At 33.6% G+C, this 21,447-nt stretch overlaps 1 protein-coding gene across 1 annotated transcript; it reads left to right on the forward strand.

Annotated features, from left to right (window-relative positions):
• The first annotated feature begins 289 nt into the window (after positions 1-289).
• On the forward strand, positions 290-20,356 carry LOC132746069 (protocadherin-11 X-linked-like). Its single transcript, XM_060735141.1, is given in 5 exon segments — positions 290-3,804; positions 3,807-4,548; positions 17,759-17,906; positions 18,219-18,909; positions 19,863-20,356. Coding segments are annotated over 4 exon segments (3,189 nt in total). The 5' UTR covers positions 290-1,852; the 3' UTR covers positions 18,566-18,909; positions 19,863-20,356.
• Positions 20,357-21,447: the final 1,091 nt, after the last annotated feature.

Consider the following 21,447-nt stretch of genomic DNA (forward strand, 5'->3'; position numbering starts at 1 on the left):
TTGTCCTAAGGCACTAAATTGTTCGCCTAAGCATGAATAGTCGTGCATTGGTCAAAGGCGACAAATTTACCCTCTGGGCAACTGTGAGCAAGTGAACAGAGCATAGGTAAAACAGATAACAATCGACTTGCCCTAACAAAGCATACAAATCGCTAGATATTGTCACTTTCACATCTCTTATCAAAGCTCTACCGGCAACGTCTCGAAGTCAACTGACTGTGTAAAAACAAATTTGTCAAATGGAGAAGGGACAAGAAGACATGACTAAAATGTTCACTGGGTCTTTATAACGAGTGTAGATATCATTGGAGTAACTTCATTCAAAATTGGTATAAGCGTTTAGTAAAATAACACTTTTTATCAAAGACGCGTTATAGTTACATTGACGCGAAAAGTACTATTCCAACAAGACGTGCGAAAAGGATTAGTGACGGACGGAAATAGATATTTTGGCTATTTTAGCCAATTAGTGCTTTAAATCTATTTCGCGGTGCAGTGAAGTGTGAAAAGGAACGCAGCACGATTAACACTATTAAAATAACTGCGAAATGTCATAACTTTCATTACTGTAGTGAAGATATTGTATTACAGTAAGATTTTATCGGGAAATTATCGGTAAATAATAGGGTTATTTCACGAAGCGCTGGGTTTTAAAGTGTATTTGGATTTCGTCAGTGGGGGTACAGCGAATTCGGACTCGATATCCGGTAGTGAGAATAAAATAACGAAAAGTGGTCCAACGGTGACAATTTAAATCGAAAAGGGGATAATCTATTACTTAAGAAATTTACTACAACTCGATGATTGTGAAAAGCTGATGATCCCATTGATGCTGCGAAGGTGCTAATTATAGGTTTATTGGGAGGAGATATCAGTAATTAGCGGCACTAAGAAGCCTCTGTCTTTATATTATATAATTCGCGGCATGAAATAACGTCTGTTAAATGCCTATTTTCCGCTATGATTGACATTGAATGGAGAAAATAGAATATACGATCATTCAGGTGGTTTGATCGAAGCAGAAAATTCGTTAAACGTGTTTGTAATCACCTTTGTTAGAACGCTCGGATTTTGGTAATTAAAGGGCAATCTACCAACAAGAACTTTGGATACATACAGAGTGATTGAATAAACACATTGATATGGTACATTATAAGCTATATTATTTTACTTTATAAACCAAATATGACATGATAATCAACATCCCGGAGTCTGGAGTGAAAAGAGTTCCACTGGAGCGTAACACGGGATTAAAGGCGAAGTGAAAAACGTTCTCGGAGCGCTATTGGTGCATTTAACATTTATACACAGCGGTAGCGTAGTGGGATTTGCTGTTATTATCCGATATTTTTAGAAGATGTAGTGAATTGAAATTAAACGAAACTTATATAATCGGCGAAAAAGTATTAAATTATTCAGGACTATTAGTGAAATATCACAAACATATTCCTACGCGGTATAAGATGGTATCGGAGAGATTTAATTATTTGGTACAAAGATATGTTAGTGGTTAAAACAATCAGCCTTATTTATGAGAAGATATCAGCGTATTTTTTTTTCGGAATCTGGAAATATTAGAGGGATTATTATAGATTCGTGTCCAGATATCAGTGAACCAGATGCCCATCACAGGTATGATATTTCCTTAGTGTTATGACTGTAGGTAAAGAGAATTACAACAGGTGAAAAATAAACAACTATTAATGAATGACATTACTGTTAAAACACTTGAACTCTGTCAGATCACAATTGACACGACGGTATTCAGCCATTGACAAGCGTTTGATGTACTTTCATTTATCATTCAGTTTATATTAATTAACTTTCATTGTAAACTTGTGAGGGGAACACAATGGATGATTGCAAAGTAAAAGGATTTTTATTGACTGTAACGATATTAATATCTGTTTCTAGTGTTTTTTCTGAAACGTTTACATTTCGAATGAAAGAGGAGGAAAAGATCGGATACGTTGTGGGTAATATACTTGAACAATACAAGAGTGACCGGGATGAACTTCGGTTCACGTTAATGAAACAAGGTAACGAGTACGAGTCTCTGTTTGAAGTGGAAGAAATAAGTGGTAATTTAACAACTAAACAAATCATTGACAGGGAAGTTCTGTGTGAATTTACCACCACGTGCGAAATATCACTCGACGTGGCCGCTCAAACTGTTTTAAATGACGGCTTTTTCGATGTTGTCAATATCATAGTGATTGTAGAAGACATAAATGACAATGCTCCAACTTTCAATAAATCCAGTCTAAACTTACCTCTATCGGAATCAGTCCTAACCGGAAGTAGTATTACTATAGAAGGTGCCCGTGACAAAGACACAAGTGAGCAGTTTTCGTTAAAAAGTTACGATCTGCAACCCAAAATGACGGGAGAGGCGTTACCCTTCAACTTAACATTTTCGAAAAAGTTAGACGGCAGTTCCAAAATAAATCTCATTGTAAAGGAGAAATTAGACAGGGAAGTTAAAGATTCTTATCAATTCTATATCATAGCAAAGGATGGGGGACCAACGCCTAAAATTGGTACATTATTGGTGAATGTTTCGGTATTGGATATTAATGATAACAGTCCTGTGTTTGAAAAATCTTCCTATGACATCACTGTTAACGAAGACGTTAACGTTAATGACGTCATACTCACGTTAAAAGTGACTGATGACGATCTCGGCGACAATGGGAAAGTCAGGTTTAAACTAAGCTCATTTCAACCAAAAAACAATTTAAAGTATTTTAGTATAGACGAAAGGCTAGGTCACTTAAAGATTAAAGAAAAATTAGACTCGGACGCTGGTAATACTTTCAGGCTGATTGTGGAAGCGACGGATCAGGGGAACCCCCCTCTAACTACTCAGACATTTGTAGATGTTTCTGTTTTAGATACGTCAAATAGTGCACCGGAAATTCATCTCAATCTCCTCTCAAATGCCAACTACTCCAGGGTTTCAGAGTATGCCAATATCGGCGCTGTTGTAGCTCACGTGGCGATAGTGGACCGCGACTCTGGTCGTAATGGTAATGTGAATTGTTCCGTGATTAGTGACGTTTTCGGCCTACAACGATATGACGTGCACGAGTACAAAGTGATAGTGTCAAGGTCATTGGATCGTGAGCGATCAGCTTCTCACAACGTTAGTATCCGATGCGAAGATAAAGGTGTACCTCCCCTAGGTAATACAAAAAGCTTCCTAGTGCATATAAACGACGAGAATGACAATCCGCCCAGATTTAGACAGCAGCGGTACTTCACAAATATTGACGAAAATAATGAAATCGGTGATGAAATTATAACAGTTAAAGCATTCGATCTTGACTTCGGCAATAATAGCGATATAACTTACTTTATGGCAACTACTTCTTCTAAATATGCATATGTCGACTCGAAGACTGGTATGGTCATGGCAAATAAAGTCTTTGACAAGGAATCTAAAGAAGGTCAAGGGGTCTCACTAACAATCTATGCGAAGGATAATGGTGTGCCAGCGCTAACAGGAACTACATCTGTGATTGTTACTATCAATGACCAAAACGACGAGAAACCTGTATTCGACCAAACCTTATTCCGTTTCTGGTTAGACGAAAATCTCCCCGCAGATACGTCCGTGGACCGACTAAGTGCAAAGGATAATGACAAAAGCAGTAATGCAATAACAAAGTTTTCGTTGAAACCAGGTCAACCTGAGGTTCCATTCGTTGTTCTGGAAGACGGGGTAATCAAAACAGATAGAGAATTGGATAGAGAAGTAAAAGACGAATATACATTTGAAGTTGTCGCTACAGACGCCAGTAATCGCGGCTTTTCAGTACAGCTAAAGTAACTGTGTTTATTGTAGACAAAAACGACAACGACCCTGTCATTCAATATCCTAAACCCGGTAATAATACCGTAAACGTTTCATTCCTTACGTCACCAAGAACAATCGTATATAACGTCATTGCATACGACTTAGACGAGCCATACACGGATAACTCGAACTTACGGTACTCTATGACTACGGAGAACAAAACAAACTTCTTTTCCATAGATCCACTTAGCGGTGATGTTATTTTATCAGCTCCTTTAGAAAACACTAATTACGTCGGTAAAATGTATTTACTGAAAATAACAGTTCGGGATAGCGGGGATGGCACCAAGCCGGCGACGGCCATGTTACGTATATTCATAACAACAGATAACGAAACCTTATCTTCATCTACCGAAGAACCGAATAAAAACTTTGTTATAGTTGTTGTTGTTGCTGCCTTAACGATTCTAATATCTGCCGGGATCATAGTTACCATATGTATTATCCGTCGGCTCGATTCCCGCCGTCGGGACGACAAACAACGACAAAAGGTGCTGAACGATAACATGTATACGAAGAACAATGAAGAAGTGGACAATATTTTCCCTCTCCCTATGGATACAAGCTTCACAGAGAAGAAGAAAAAAGAAGTGAGTTTTTCACTAGAGGAGAATGGTATGATGAACCACAGCCAGATGAACTGTGCACTTGATGAACCCGGCCAAGACAGTTTCGAGATACTATTAGAGGTAGGCTTATCTACATTATATTACAAAATATAAATTTTATTTATAGTAGCGAACCCAAAATCTTAGTTTTTAATTGCTGGAGATAGCTTGTGATAATATTTCATGTCCATATTTGCTTGCACGCAAATTCTGATGTATTATTTACAATACATGCTTATATACTTGCTTTTTTATAATTCTACTTACTGGGCTGTTAAAGCTGGTAAGAAGAGGCCATATTAAGTAAATTTAAAGTAATAACACGTAAATATCTGTTATTTTGCGATACTATGAATTGGATGCGAAATATGTCCTAGGTGATAAATTTTATATAAAATGATGTATAAATTTGGGATATATTGCCGATATATAAGTATTGGCATTTATGTACGGGAATTATTTCCCTGTTTAACAGTTATTGGCACACGTTAGAAATTATATTATCTTTCATCATGGCCGAATAATTGCATCTATATGCCATAAAAATCATACTATTTTCGTACTATGTTCAAAATCCATTGATAATAACTTAAGTGTAACGAAAAGGTCAATGATCAAAGGCTAGTGTCTATTATCATTATCACCGAATCTTAAAATTTTTCTCATTCTTTAATTCGTTTTAATTGATCAGCGGCGATTTTTTAATCTCGTTAGAATGAACAAAAGAAAAGAATTTGTCGGAACAAAATAGGTGATAATCACTTTAAATCGATTCGCACTATGATAACAATTGTTCTTTTCTCTCCTTCAAAGAAAAGATAACATTACAGAAGTTAAATAAGCCAGCCCCCTTCCCCACTTTTTATTTTTATCTTTATTTGCATCTATATTGAAGTGTGTTAAATTATAATGACATATCTAGAAAGTTAGTCCTTTTGTTTATGTATCAAAATGTTGTACAATAGTAATATTTTAGATAGATATTTATCAAAGCGTCTTATTTTCTGGCCCTGGGCAAAGTGCGGGAACGAGTTAAGCTATAGGAGAGTAAATCAAATGTTTTACAATGCACGAAATTTGTCATGCAAACCCTATACGGTGTTTTATAATTAAGTTTTGGTTTCATTTTTTACTTAATTAAACTATAGACATTCGGATTCATCCGGAACTGATCTAACTAAAAGTCTATTTATTTCTGAGATGGCGTGTAGGAAATTTGAGGTTTGAATAAAATGTTCTACAATCGATATATAAGAAAAGTTGAAGTGTCTCCATGTGGTTACAGCCATATGCGTCTCAATTTATTTGTCATAGGACTACAGTACTAAATTACATACTACGGTCTTCCGTAAAACTCCTATTTCCTGTCGTAACGGCCGTTCTGTTCCGTATATAATTTTTTTTCGCATATGGTTTCTAAGTCAGTGGTTACAACAAACTCTGGAAAGGCTCAATTTTACTAGATCTGTGTTTTAAAATGACACTTTTCAAGTAACTAATAGAAAATTGAATTATATCTGCTCTTTCATCACAATAATTTGGTTATGGCATCAAGTTACAGATTGATACGCGAACAGTTTTGCCTGATATTTTCAATGACCTGGCAATATTTCTCGATGACGTGTTCTTCCTGTCTATTTCTACGATCAAGGAGCCATTGTTTTATGGCTTTCAGAAAAAACAAAAACAATTGTAGAAATGATAACTATTGATTTTGATCAGTTTTTTTCCACTGTCATTTTTTTTTCATGATTCTTCTTTATACGTTTCCCAACAGAAATGTAAAAAAAGAGTTCTTGCATTATGTGCTCGTAAATAAGAAATACTGAAATGACCAAAATCATAATAAAAATAATAAAAACAACAACAACAAACAATTGCAAATTCGAAAGTGAATTCAGACCATGAAGAATTACAAAATCGACACAAGCAGATATGAACTCTTCACAAATGAAATGCTTGAAAAGATAGTTTTCCGTTTTTTAAGTACCAGTGGAATCTCTCATTAATACAAACTGACTTTTATTTTTTGATACTGACCGAAGTGGCCCTGAGAAAAAAGTGGCATCTTAATACAGAATAAATACTAAAAGCCCGCAAAGCTTTGATAACAGACGCCAAATATTAATGAAAAAAGACATGTAGAATTTCCAGTAGATTTAGATTAGACAAAGTGTCTACGAGTTTCACATCATTTGAAGGACGCGAAAAACATGTTTTAGCAATATTCAGGTTAAACATTGAAAGTCGATCCCTTTTCATTAATTCCATTCATTTCGTATAAAAGGTAAAATGGTTAATTGGATTTCATTGGCACGAAAATAAAAGGCGAACTGACCCGCTTCATCGATTCAGCTCCATTTTATTTAAAGAAGTTTTAGAAAATATCAACAACTATGTGATGCCACTTCATTCGAACATAATGCCCATTTTCCTGTCAGTCATTCCGGTGAAAAAGTTCCTTTTTGTTATATTTCATACCGGTAGGGCTACATTGAATGCCGTCTGCTGATTGAATGTCGTCTGCTAATCAATAATTAAAGTGTGTCGAAATTCGGACTCAAATTCCTCATTCGAGTACGGAACGATTTCACCAAATGGTTCTTAGCACTTTGACGGTAATTAAAACGTGTACGAGCTTACACGAGTTAATTAGGCAATTTCCTATCAAGACACCGTGATTGGGCATGCACGTGATAAAGCCCGCGTGCATGATCACAGAGCGTTAAGGTCAATTTTAATTCTCTGAAGGAACTAAAACGGCTGAGAATGTAGCCTGAAATAACTACGATGTAATTAATGAATTTCAATTCAAATGGCTAATAAATCAATGTTCTTATATTATTTGCGTTCTAATGTTGTCTCTGGAATTGAAAGCAAGTAAGTTTACACAGTAAATACGTTTTCCCCTACAATTCATTACAATGGGTAGAAAGATTAATGACTCAACTTTTAATTTTTTTACGAGATTATTTAAGCTAAATGAATTCTGTCAAAGAACTTTAAATAAGTACTTTGTTAAAACATTTAGCTATCTATATCTATCGGCATGACTTAAAGATTAAGTTAAGTTGCATTTAATTGGGATAGATATGGAATAGTGTCGTAAGCTTCCTTTCCAATGCCTTCCTCCATCCATTTGAATCACAACATCCCCCGCCAACCCTATGCTCCTCCAAAAAAGTAAAAAAAAAAGGTGAAATTGATTGATGAAAATGATGGATCATTTAAAAGATATGGGATTTAAAATAGTAACGCATCTGGCACTGATTAGCAGTAAAATCTACAGAAAATCTTGTTAAATTAACCATCGTGTCAATAAATGATCATTTGTCTGCGATCCTCGATGGAAATTGCCCGAAACTCGTGCAATAGCCCAATGTCGTCTGCTAACATTTCCTCTCCGTTCTCTAAAACAGGAGCTGATCTAGAATTTAGGGGGGAAATTTTCAAAGCTTCAATCGTGACATGATAAGATAATGGCGAATACTCACATATTTTACATCAAAACAATTTTAGATCAACCAGGTTTTATCTTGTCAGTAATGCAACTGATTTACAGCTCATCCAACTCGTCCATGTTTTAAAAGCAATTTCGGAGAGTGTATGTATGTATTTTTTAAAAGGATTTGACGTTTGGATTCTAATTTAACCTGTTTCTTTAAAGGCCACGCGAAAAATCAACAAATGTTTAAATATGCTTAAAATATGTATGCTTAAAAATAATTTGAATGCTTGAAATGTGTTTGAATCAAGTTCTGAAACTTGTTGGCAGTGCACTTTTGACAAGAATACTGAAATAATTCCCTTTTTTACTTCCTTTTTCGCATTTTACAAATGTGAAAGTTCCGTTTACAAAAAAGTGTCATCATTCGATAAATTGTCAGATTTCGTTTCAATTACTATAATTAGTTAAAGAAATACCGAGTGTATGCTCGTTTTAACCTTCATGGTGGAGAGTCATTCGATAAGAAAGAGGGTTTATTTCAAGTAAATATATACTTAGTTACTTACCTATATAGTCACCGTTTTTTCATGCCCCTAGATTAACCTTTTTATATACAAACGCTAGAGTAGCTTTAAGCAATATCAAACAATAAATCACCCCGAAAACTGTGTGAAGATGCCCACAAAGCCATTGTGAAAAAGTTTTATAGTTTCCCTTTTTAAATGAACGCAGACCTTTAAGCGGTGCGCAATTTGGTTACCGTTTGCTGGAAAAAAAACATTCTGTCTCTTCACAGTTTTGAAAGAAAATGTGTTGACGCAAGTCAAATAAAATACTTTTGCTTCTGTGACTGAAAGACGACATGCTTGTAAATGTTCCTGGTACGGGATTATAGTCTTACCCATACGGATTAGCTCGCTGCGGGTACGGGATATATTCTCTCTATGGTAATGATTAATGACCGTGGCCGTGCTCCATACTGTTTAATACGTTCCAAACTATTCATCATCAATCTTTATTTACTGTCAAATATCATACTTCTAAAAAAATAATTTGTATTAATGGCAATAAAATAGATTGCCAAGGCAACATTTATGCATACATTTAGTGGTGAAAACGACCTGGGAATAAACGAATTAAATGTTCCGTGAACTTTCAAATGAATTTAAATGGACATTTATCAAAAATAAATTGTATTAAACAATGTATTTTATATATATATCGATAATAAAGAAGCCGCAGAGTTTATATTAATAATATATCATTCCTGATTCAAAGTTTGTTAACAGCCGACGACAAAGTAGAGCAAAAAGAGAACTATAACAAAAAAGTAAATATATACATGTATTTGCGCTTTATATACATGTATTTATATTTCGCTTTTGTCACCGTTGTCCTTCATTTTGGACCAAATGAAATAATGAAATACATAAAATATCTTTGGTCTGTTGTATTTGTTACATTATAAATGAAGTATTCCATTGTAAGGGCACCTAATTTATTCCATTGATTGAAAGCGCACCTAATTGATTTGTTTAAAATGTATAATTATTTCATAAAATGTACGAATGTACCCGTATATCGAGATAACATTCTTGTGTCTAATTACAACATTGAATCACCATTGTAGGTAATAATTTGTGTAGTTTACTGGAAGAAAGTAAATAATTTCAATATCGGTGATCAGTTTTCAAAAATTGAAACTTAAAACTTGTTTATCTTCCAGATTGTATCAGCTATTACAAACCTCGTGTTTAAATTTGAAAAAAGATCAGGTCGAATTATTGCAAAAATCATATCGAGTTTGTGATATTATGTAAGAAAGAATAGAAAAAAGCCTCTGAAGGCTTATCAGTGAACATAAAACATGCAACCGTTTTCCTGTATCGATCAGAAATGATTTTTTCTACAAATTTTTGAAGAATTCCATGAGTCATGGCTATGAAAATAGAATTCTTGAGATATGTACATTATATAACAAGTTTTATTACCACAAATGTCAAGTTATTATCAAGCGAAGTTCCTTACTTTCTGGTGTCACCTTTCATTAGCTTTTAAGTTACTGGGAATTCATAAGTTTTCACTCATCATTATGTAGTATTATGAAAGCATTTTCGTCTCGAGTTACCACGAAACAACTGTGTGCATGCCTTTACTTTAGGGTCTACAAAAGCGCCGTAAACTTCAAAGTTTTTGTATGTCTAAAAGCCTATGGTCTGCGATTATAATACATTACTCCTAATTCTGAAATGATATGTCTGTTTTTTCCTTAGATTACGACACATCTTTTTGCTTAATACCCGCAATCTTTTGGACGTTATGGTCTATTAAAGTAGTTTGGAAGCACTCCGTTTTGTGACTTACTTCTTGCCAAAATTTCACAAAGCTTCAATATTTTCATGTTCACCGTCTATTTTATGCCTCCAGACAGATAAAACATTGTTTTAGCACCATTTTAGATATTATGACAGTCCGAAGCGAGCTTTAAATCACACGTGAAGCTGAAAAGTGAGAAATTGGTATACGAGGTTTTATTTTTCAGTCAACTTACCCACTAAATCATGTACCGCCTTCGGTCAAAATAAAACAAGAGTGCGTGCCTTAATATATTGCGAAAAAGTCCCAGAATTTATTACGTTTATAAATTATATTTTCTTGTTCTGCGAGAGAACATTTGATATTTGAGTTTTCTTTGTCATGGAACCTTTTTTACTATGAATGTTTGTTAGTATAATATTTCTTGAGCAAAAGCTTTCACTGCAGAAAGCAAATAAATGAAAGTTTTACGTTTCGTATTTTATCATGGTTAATAAAACACGGACAGGTCATCCGGGAAAGATTTACGTTAAAGTGTAAAAAATAACACACATTTAATCAGCTTGACGTGGCCTTTATCACATTGAACGTGTTATTAATAACATACAACGCCTCATTAATAACGTCAATCACGGGGGTAACGTCAATTCTCACGGTACGTCATAATACCTCCTTTCTGCCGGAGAGTATAGAAAACTTCAGATATTAGACGGACTTTTTTATGGACAGTGCGTGCTCTAATAATATAACAAAAGCGCTTTGAAATCTAAAAATAGAATTACATATCTTCAGTAATGGAACAGAATAATGTCTTTATTTTTTTTAAATGCAGACGAACGTCTTAAACTCCAACATAAAAGTGTAGAAACAATACTGTTTACTTTGTTTGATCTTCAATATATGTTTGTGTACCTATTAAGATGAAAAAGAGAGTTCTAAGAATATCAGGCAGATGGTTATTTGCAACGGTGTGCCACTGTATGTCTGAATTTTACCAAAAGACATTTTGTCTTGGTTAAAATGTGCTTCATCACTCGAATGATGCCCATGTTTTATGTGGTTTTCGACTAACATTTTTATGTTTTTGTACCCATGTTTTTGGTAATCTTTCACTAAATTGAAAAATAAGAAAAAACTTACTCATTCAAAATGACGGGGTTTCCTATGTCATCCGCAAAAACGGTTTTCAATTACAGATAAATGAGAAGGCGATTATTAAAACCTACAAAAATGAGATTTTACGACTGTAATTTTTATGTAAAATCCGTTAAGGCTGAATAATAAATGGATGCAAATTCCTTACAGTTAAAAGATGTTTATCTAATAGAAATATGATATCACTTGGATATTTCACAGTTACATATTCAAATATATCTATAAATATACCTATAGCTATTTTGCATGATTTTCACGCATTTATTATACAATTTGGTAATAAAGGAAATGTTGTTTTCTTTGCAACTGCATTTACTTTTGTAAACAATATTTTTGACAGTGACATAACGTACGATGCAAAATTTCGAAATGCCTATAAAACATTAAAAGATAACTAATATAAAGAATTTATTTCTTAAATCGCTTTTCAAATTCCAATTAAAAGCTAGGAATTTTAAATCATGTTAATGAACAGGAAACTATCAAGAAAAAAATGAAATGTTATTGCAAAAAGTTCAGTAAACGAAATTAATTTCACTAGAGTAATAATTAACAGAATAAATTTCTTCATTTACACTGTGCTTTAATTAAAAGTCTTAGCTTGTAATAACATCTTAAAAAGCTTACCGATGGCCCAGGGAAAATTACATTTTCGAAATGCAAGGAAATATCCGAAATTTCATTCGGATTAATTCATCTGCATGATGTTAGTATTTAATGTAGAGTTTATTTTCCCTTAAAACGTATAAAAATTGAGTCATAGCATATTTGACGAAAGAAAATTGCTATTTTATATCTCTCAGGTGTTAACCATTCTTGCGTCTTAAATTGACAATATAGTACAGTTTTAATGTCATATATCCCGTTTTAATATCTGCCAAAAATCTAAAATTTCCATCGTCATATAACCGAAACGGTATTGTTTACCTTTTCAAATTTGTTTCTAAAGCCGCTTTTATAGCAGTAAGAAGGATAAACCTAAACTTCATTACCCATAACTTAATAATAAAATAAAACTTATGTTGAACTTGGACCTTATTAAAAAACGTACCTTGAAAGACCCGTTACTAGTGGTTACATATGAAATTTGTTAGATGATTTTCATTCAAATTATAGAACGTGTTTTGCACGTGCTGATCCGTGCAAGTCACCGTGCATCTTGCAAACTTCCGTGTCTGACTCGCGAACTCTCCTCTCTTAAATAGCGCATTTAATGCATTTAAATAATATGTTTCCCCCAAGGAGGTGATCTGTCTGTTATTTTGTGGATTACGTAAAGAATGTTGGATATTTGGTATTCAAATTAAATGGGCTGCTTTTAAATTAATACTCTCTTCTTATGTTATGAGGTTTTTTTTCTTTTTACAGCGAACTCTTTAAGTATGAAATTATCTCAGACATTCTTAGTGCTTAAGAGGCAGTGTTGTTTTAAATAATCAAATGTTTCCCCATTTGGGTAATTTTAAGTTTCTTAAAAATAACAGCAGACATATGTCTTAAAAATTAGAACATGAAAAAATATTCAATTTTGTATACGTTATTGAAATTACGTATTTTAGTGACGAGCAAAAATTCTAAAATGCCACTATGTCCCTAAGTTATCCACCAGAATTTTTTGATATCACATTTCCTTATTTATAAAATACCTCCTTTCGTATAAATTGACTTCTCTATGATAAAAGGGGGACGAAATTGAAGTCACATTTGGATGAACGGTTTGGGGTTATAAATATGTCTGTTTGGGATAATTTCACTACTGGGTTACATTCCCCCCACATAAACATGGACAAGAGTGACTATAGAGGGCCAGTTTTCGCCATATGATATTCTTGTTTATGCAGTTTTCTGCACATTACCCTGCCAGAGCCACCTCGTATATTTTCATTTTCCCTTCAAAGTGTTATTGTGAGGCTGAGAGCGCCAAAAAAACGCGTGTATTATTATTTTGAATCCTTTTAAGCGTGTGTTAATCTACTGAAATATTTATGAAAATGAATCTATTCACGTTTCGTCGCTGTTATAACTGACTCATCCAAAATGAAAAATCACCTAAAAGTAATCGAAATAAATGAAAATATATTTTCGTCATTTTTCTTCCTGTGTATAGCAAACCCATTAGTTAAATCGACGTCAAAACAAAGTGCTTTAAGAACCTTCGTAAAATTTGAGTTTTGAAAGCAATACTTTGTATGTATGTTCGTTAGAGAAATCTTATATACTAGTAGATACCTACATGTGGTTAACTTTCGGTATGTAACCCATCCTAAAAAAATAAAACTTTTTTGGTTTAGTTTCTTAATTTGCATGAAATGTAAGAGAAAATTACATGACCGAGGAACAACATATGATTCGACAGGTTTTAGGAGGGTTTCTCCAGTTTCAATGAATTTGCAAAAAGATACGCCATTAGGGGTACTTCAAAACAAAACTTTGTCCATTTGGCATGTTTTATATTACTTTAAGGGTATTACGGATATATGACAGAGTCTCGTATAAGGTTTCATATAAATATATGTCAATTGTTCGGTTGAACAATACTAAAAATTGAAAAACAAAACCAGTTTTTTATGCCATCCACCTTCAAACCCCGGTTCGAGCAAATATGAAAGACAACGACAGCCATGCTATTTCCACGGAATAAATTGCAATAAATTTTACAAATTCTTTCATGTAGACATCGCACATATTTGTTTTTGAATTTATTATAGAAGGAAATACAATATTTATTTCGGGACTGTCTAAGATATTTACTCTCTCTCTTTTTGATCAACTGCTTCTTATCAAACATAGATCGATTTATCATTCTTGGAAAATTTATTCACACAGACTGTATTCTTTATACTGCCGAACTATTTGCACAATGTTTCTTCTTAGCCTTAATTAAAGGCACATTGAACATTCTTGGAACGTTTCCACAGTGCATCCCCACTTTGGCATCGTTCTCACGCGATATGATGGGCTCAACTTGTTTCATTACCATTTGGGATTTAGTGTAAGTACTCATAAGCGCCTATAATAGTTCCAAAATTAATCGAGCTATTGAAGAATATGTTCCATTAGATATCCCCGAACCGACTTCGCTTTCATACATGGATTAATTTTTTGTAATTATTTTATATCATTAAATTTTGTGAAAACCTGCATGGGTTGATGTCGGGATTAACTAGGATTTTTTCTCTTCTGTGAGAATATCTATGATGTACTAGCCTAGCAAGGCTTGTCAGGGCTAACATATAATTTTCCTCAGAATTGATGCGGCCATAAACCTTTTAGAAGTTTCATCCGTTAACATAAACCGAGCGGCAGTAGCTTTTAGAGGTTTTTTGTTCTGTCAAAATAAACATGCGTTTTCTAAAAATTTTAAATATATACACGTGGTAAGATCAAACCCCTGCCGGTATTATAAGCCGTAGGTTTTCTCGTTTGCCGTACTTTAATATCCAAATAAATCTCCTCTTGAATATTTAATTAAACAAAGACCGGTGCTGTGCAGAAATTAGCTACTGCTGTTCCGTTGTTGTTGTTGTTGTTGTTGTTGTTGTTGATATTATGATATTAAAATTTAAAAAAAAACACACACACATAAAAAACCCTGACACAATTTAATCTTTTATTTGTACATTTGTAAATTGAGAAAAGTTGGGGAAATAAATTTGGCTTAACAATGCTTTATTTGAACAAGAGGATGAATTTAGCATCGTTTTATCTTTGCTAATCAAATTTAAAATTTGCGCACATGGGAGTATTTACTTATTGTGATTAAAACACACAAAAAACCCATATCCGAAATGATTGCTTTTGGTACTGAAAGTTCAAACGATTTTGGAATTGAAATTACAAATCTTCGTTATGATAAAATGGCCCACGTCATATATAAATTTCAGTTTTTCGAACTGTACGTAAAAAGGCAATCTCAGATTTCTGAAACAGACTTTCTTATATTGATATATTCTTTAATTGGTTAATACATCGCTGCGTCAATCTCTTTTATATTCAATTGGTAAGCCTAAGGGATTATTATGTAAGAAAGATATCAAATTGGATGCATTCTTCGGTTTCCATTTTGCTTCTGAATCCATTTCTTCCTGACTTTCATCATGTGACAGCGACTTGGGTCGCGGTGTATATGTTTAATTTAATTATTAGAATTGTTCAATCTCAGAAATGCCAGTATATCTCGACCAAGCTGTCTGTTTATGTCAAAAGCCATTTCTTGATATTAGATTTTAGAACAGTATATTAAAGTATCAGGAATGTAAAGTACATGTATGTAAACATAGTTTATTAAAGGCGTGCGAACAGAAACATATCATTTTTATATGGACATAGTTTCGTTGCGTTAATATAGTTAATTTATCCAATTTTTAAGATTAAAAATTTTCCCGTTGGTATCATGCATGACTAATAAACTATGTAAAAATGGCCGGTATAGAAATACTTGAAATTTTGGAAGAGCAAAAGAGGCTATTTTCTGCTCGTGATTCCTTTCAGAAAGTTAAAGTATCTGTAATTTACTCATGCACGGCCATAATTACATATCCGATTAATAATGTGGCACTTAAAAAGCCGGTGCAATAATAAAAACCATCGGGCGCAAACATTTTATGGGTCATGATGATAGCTTTAAAAACCTTTCAAGGGGTGAAAGCTCATTTGATTTGACAAGTTAAGTAAAGATCTTAATATACATATAAATTATTCTCCCGAATGCCTTTGCAAATATAAAATCAGATATGAGTTATGAATACGTAAAATACTACGAGAGAAAATATACAATAATTATCATTAGTTGTACTTTTTGTTCACAGAAATGAAAACGTGTTATTTTGTTTCACATTGTTTTACGCTTTGAGACCGAAATTTACCGTATACCGTATAACGGACTGAATAGAGTTTTTACTTATTAATATCAAAATATATTGTACACCCACTTGACAGGCCTATTTGGGTCATTATACATATAATAGCCATTAGATTAGTTTACATTTATTATAAATGAAAAGAATAAGTACTATCTACACATCTGATACCCCACAATACAAGAAAAATTTATAATAATATGTCATTTTATTGTCAATTTGACTTCTGAATTATCATTTTCTATTTAAACGCTTTACAAAAGTTTTTGGGTGATCTAAGTCATCAGTGCATTTTGTTATTTTACAATTCATTTCTATAGACCAGCCTTGAGATTTTACATGTCTTTTTTGTGATATGAAAATAAAAAGAAATATATTTTTCAATGAAGAGATAACATTGTGAAGGTACATTTTTGCTTTTTAAACGAAATTTATATAAAAAAAAATATGAAAAAGGTAAATGCTATTAAAATAGTGCAAACTCATGGTGATTTAGTGGTCTAATGCCAACGTTCACGTAATGGTACGGATTAATATTATAATATGCGGGGTATCATACGCATTGACAGTTTTTGTGAAATGTTCGTTTTATAATATATCCTGTTATTGAGCGAACTTAAGCCGGTAACTACACTACGATACTACGTGTCATTTAATACAGTGTTTGAACATCCCTTTTTTGTTTCCCTCCTCTCTACTGCGTGACATTGTCATTCTCATTGTGGGGGGGGGGGGGGGGGGGGGCAAAAATACGGAAGCACAAAGGATGGCATGCGAGAATATTTCTGCTGTCTCTGGCGTCGATGAGATATAAAAGATCTCACGTGTCATCTCTGTGATTCGTTACAAATTAGGAAACAGATGTATCAGAATGGCTGAATATGTTGGTGTGTTTTTTTTTCAATTAAATTCCAACTCGCTTAATGGTTTTGTAAAATATCCCTGTACAGGTTTTAGTTACGTCTTGAGACTCATCTGTTAACATATTTTATCTTGTCAATCTTACACGAGCTGTGATATATGAATTTATAAAGCATCCGTTTAATTATTCATACTATTAATTTTGAAAGAATGAGAACACGGTGATATCATAAGTTGAACGCTAAACAATGACGTATCCAAAAAAAACTTCCGTTCAAATTTTGGTCCAAATTTCGAAGCGTTTGAAGAATGGGTAATGATTATTTAATGACTGTGAAATTATAAGGTTTTCGTTACATGTTTTTAAACAATGATTTACTTGAACCACAAACAATGCTTGCGTTTTTTTTGGAAGCTTGATTACTTAAGTGAACGATTACGGACAATTTATGGTACTAGATTACGCTGCGTGTGATTCTTGTGCATTTGAACACAACAATATGCATTTCGTTTTGCACGCAAATCATGAACGAATTCTGTTTTATGTGTAACAGTGCATTATATAATTTGCGAATTAACTTTGAACGAAAAATTATTAAATATGACAAGTTTTAGACGAATTATTTAATGTATATTTATTCATTCGTTTCAGCCCCCGCCTCAATATCAGCTATGTGTTCCAAAAGGTAAATTGGACGATTGTCATTCGGACATGTCAGGAGAGAGTAACGGAGACAGTGGTAAAGGTGGTAGTGACGATGACCTTCAGATACCGTCTGGTTTAGGTTTTATTAGAGATGGTAAGTAACTGGTTGAATTATCTCTCTTCTGTTCCCTTTACATTTACATCACCAGTCAAAAAAAGTTTGTATTTAATATTTGACCATTTCAGAGACTTAAGCGACATTTTATTTTAATGTTTGACATTAACAACGACACAGCGATACTGAAACTTTTACGAGTGTCCTTCAACCGAATAAACCTAAAGAATAAAAATAATGATGTAATTTATTGTAACATAACAATTTATAAATAAAGTTGCAGCCCTTTGAACCAAAACTTTGAAATATAGACATGTATGTCAATTATCAATAATACGGGTTTATTTCCAGATATACAACGCTCAAGGGACAGATGGGAAAGCTCAAGAAGTGAAAGTCCCAGCATGCAACAGATGACGACATTTCCGTCAAGATGTCTGCAGAACGACACAATTCCACACCAGAAAATCATTCCATTCTCCTTTAAAAAGACGCCATCTTATATGGGGTCTGGACTAGTTGCGAACAACTTAACACCGTCGACGCCGTCGTCATCTTACAGTATGCCGATGTATTATGACGACGAAAGTCGCTCCTCGTCGGGATTCCAAAGTGCAGATTCTAGTTATTCAAACAGACACAGAAATGGCGGGAAATTGAATTTAATGAGAAACAATATTCAAGACTGTGTCGTCTGATACGAAAACTACATAATATTTTTTTCGTCTGTGATATATTTTTTTAAATCTTCAAAGTTATTGCTTTTTGTGTTCACCTTGTGGAGAAGTGTAAACATTTTATATAAGCACAACATGGACACGTGCATATATTTAATACGTGCAATACAAGTCAAATTACATGACTCATTTAACACAATTTGCCGCTATAGTAACAAGAAGAAACAAACTCTTCAATCCGATTGTTTCCTGTGACTGTGCCAAATTACGCCCAGATTGTAAAGTGAGAAGCTGTACTCAGGTGCATGGATGCTGAAAACTGACACACTTCATCAAGTGTTGCGCAGACGACTTAAAGATATTAGGTAAAATTCTATCAAATTTCATTGCATTTTGCTTTTTCAATTCGACTAGAGTAATGTAATTTGTAAATTTTTTACATATTGCCCGTATATTTTCCATAATTTAGAAACTTTTCGGGAGTTGTTTATGCTTATTACAAAGTCACAGCTAATTTACAATATTTTATCTAAATTCGATCAGGACTTCAAGTGTATGATTTGAGATAGATATGTAAACATATGCGGATTGTTTTGCCTGGGGGTTGTGATTTTTCGAAATGTGTCTAATCGTCCGTAAAATTGTTGTCCTCCCAGGGGCCAGAATTCAGTCCAGTCTCCGGTCTGTTTACATACAGATATGTATAATAAATCGTTGTAATAGCCAAACTTACCAGATGACCTCTTCAAATACAATCTTTACAGATTTATTTGCTTTTTATCTTCTTTTTATATGCATCATCGTTGTTTGGAGATATATACATGTAGAATGGTGTTAAGCTATAAAGTGCAAAATATACTAAAATGTATAAAAAATGGAAAAAAAGAAATAATAATAAAAGCCAACCAAAAGAAAAGAGCTTAGTCAAGTTGATTTTATATTAATATGTGTCAAATCTGGAAGTAGTTAAACAAATATGTGTCTTACACTGCCAGGCCAATGTAGTCTTAAACAGAAAATAACAATATAGTTTTACACAGACAGTCCAATATAATCATATACAGGCAGTCCAGTATAGTCTTATACAGACAGGCCAATATAGTTTTAAAAAGAACAGCCCAAAATTGTATTTTACGGACAGGCCAATATAGATGTATTCAGTGTATACAGTATAAGACAGATTAATTTAGGCTTATCCCTTTTAAGTAGTCGTTCTTATACAGTTTATGTGCAAAAGCATTTGACCAATTAAAACTGTACGTACGTATTTAAATATTGTATGTAGATATTTATTAACTTCGTCATTTTTTCTTTTTAGAAATTCTGGAGATGACGGGGAAAACTGGCTGCAATAAGTTACACCACTGATGAAAGAAGTCGAGTTGTAATGATAAATGGGATAAATTTATGAAATGGCTACCTCAACAAGAGTTAGAAATGAACCCTTAAATGTAAATGATGAATTACACGTGCCAAAGATAACCCTTGAACTCGTGCTCAATACAAACTTCTAGGGGAGACAGTATAACTTAAACGAACATGTTATGACCTAAGATGTGGCGAGACGGTATTTAGCCGAATAAAGATGATCCGGGTGCCTGTTAAAACAATAAAAACCCACTAAAAGGATCATTTATTCATAATTAGTGTAGCATTAATTAGTTACGGTCAGTGCGACCAACCGTTTGTTTAATTAATTTTTCTCTTTGATACGCCGACGTCGGCGCGTTTGATGTCTGCAACTAACTTTTAAAGATAGGTGTTATCTTTAGCGTGCTGGTTGTTTACACGTTACTGACCAGTCTACGGATGATAAGTAATAGAAAGAGCACCGAAACACGAGGCTATCTGATTTGTACGAGGGGGCGTAGCCCCCGAGTATAAATCAGATTGCCGAGTGTTTTGGTGTTCTTTCTCTTTTGTATCATAGTCAAACATAAAAGCACGTTCCCTGTATCACAATATGAAACCCCGGCAAAAATGAACCAATGAACGAACATCTGGATATGACATTTCTGTCGCTTTCCCTTTCTCTGCCGTCACAATATGTAAACCCCAGCAAAAATGAGCCAATCAATGGGCATGCTCTGGAGTGCGGGTAACTAATACCCGCACTCCAGTTAACGCACTGTGCATGTATATGTATACGATTTAACCCTGACACATTTTCAACAGAAAGGTCTCCAAACTATGATACAAATGTGTGCATGTATTACAGCAAGAAGCTGTTAAACAGCAATTGTCAGTCCACCGGGAATGATTAAGTGTATGTAAAATGATAAGAAAAACTAATTTGATGATTGATCGAAGCGTTTGTAAATCTTCAACAGTGGACCAATTATCGGACCATTTACAACGGCAAAATGACATCTCCGATATCTCGTGCTATACTGAAGCGCAAAATTGTAACCGCACTCTTTGAGTATTTCTTTTTCTTTCTACAAAACCTTTTAAAACTCTACAAGTGTTTTTTTATTTCTTTTCATTTATTTTTTTATTTGTATGTACATATGTATTTTTAATGTTGTACGAAATTGTCGCAGAAAGAGAGCAAACGACCATGACAAAGTTTCATACTATTTATTATATTGTACATGTATTCTATAACACCATTTGTATTCAGTGCAGATTTTTAACTTGCATTTTTATGTCCTGTTCGGCGACCTTTAAGATTGCGAGTATAACTGTATTTTTTGGTATGCGTTTTTTGATAAAAAAAGATACTATCTATGATTTTGAAAAGAAATCTTTTCAGAATTTCGAACAAATCCAATAAACATAAATGCTCAAATGAAAAGAGACCAAGAAAATCTTTTCTTATGATTTATTGATTTAGGGCAAAAACCAAAATCAGTTAAAAGTGGTAAGAGTATCCATCCATTAAGATAAGGCTATAAATCATA

The sequence above is a fragment of the Ruditapes philippinarum genome, unplaced genomic scaffold, assembly GCF_026571515.1.
Source record: "Ruditapes philippinarum isolate M1 unplaced genomic scaffold, ASM2657151v2 ctg5380_1_1_1_1, whole genome shotgun sequence".
NCBI classification, from domain to species: Eukaryota; Metazoa; Mollusca; class Bivalvia; order Venerida; family Veneridae; genus Ruditapes; species Ruditapes philippinarum.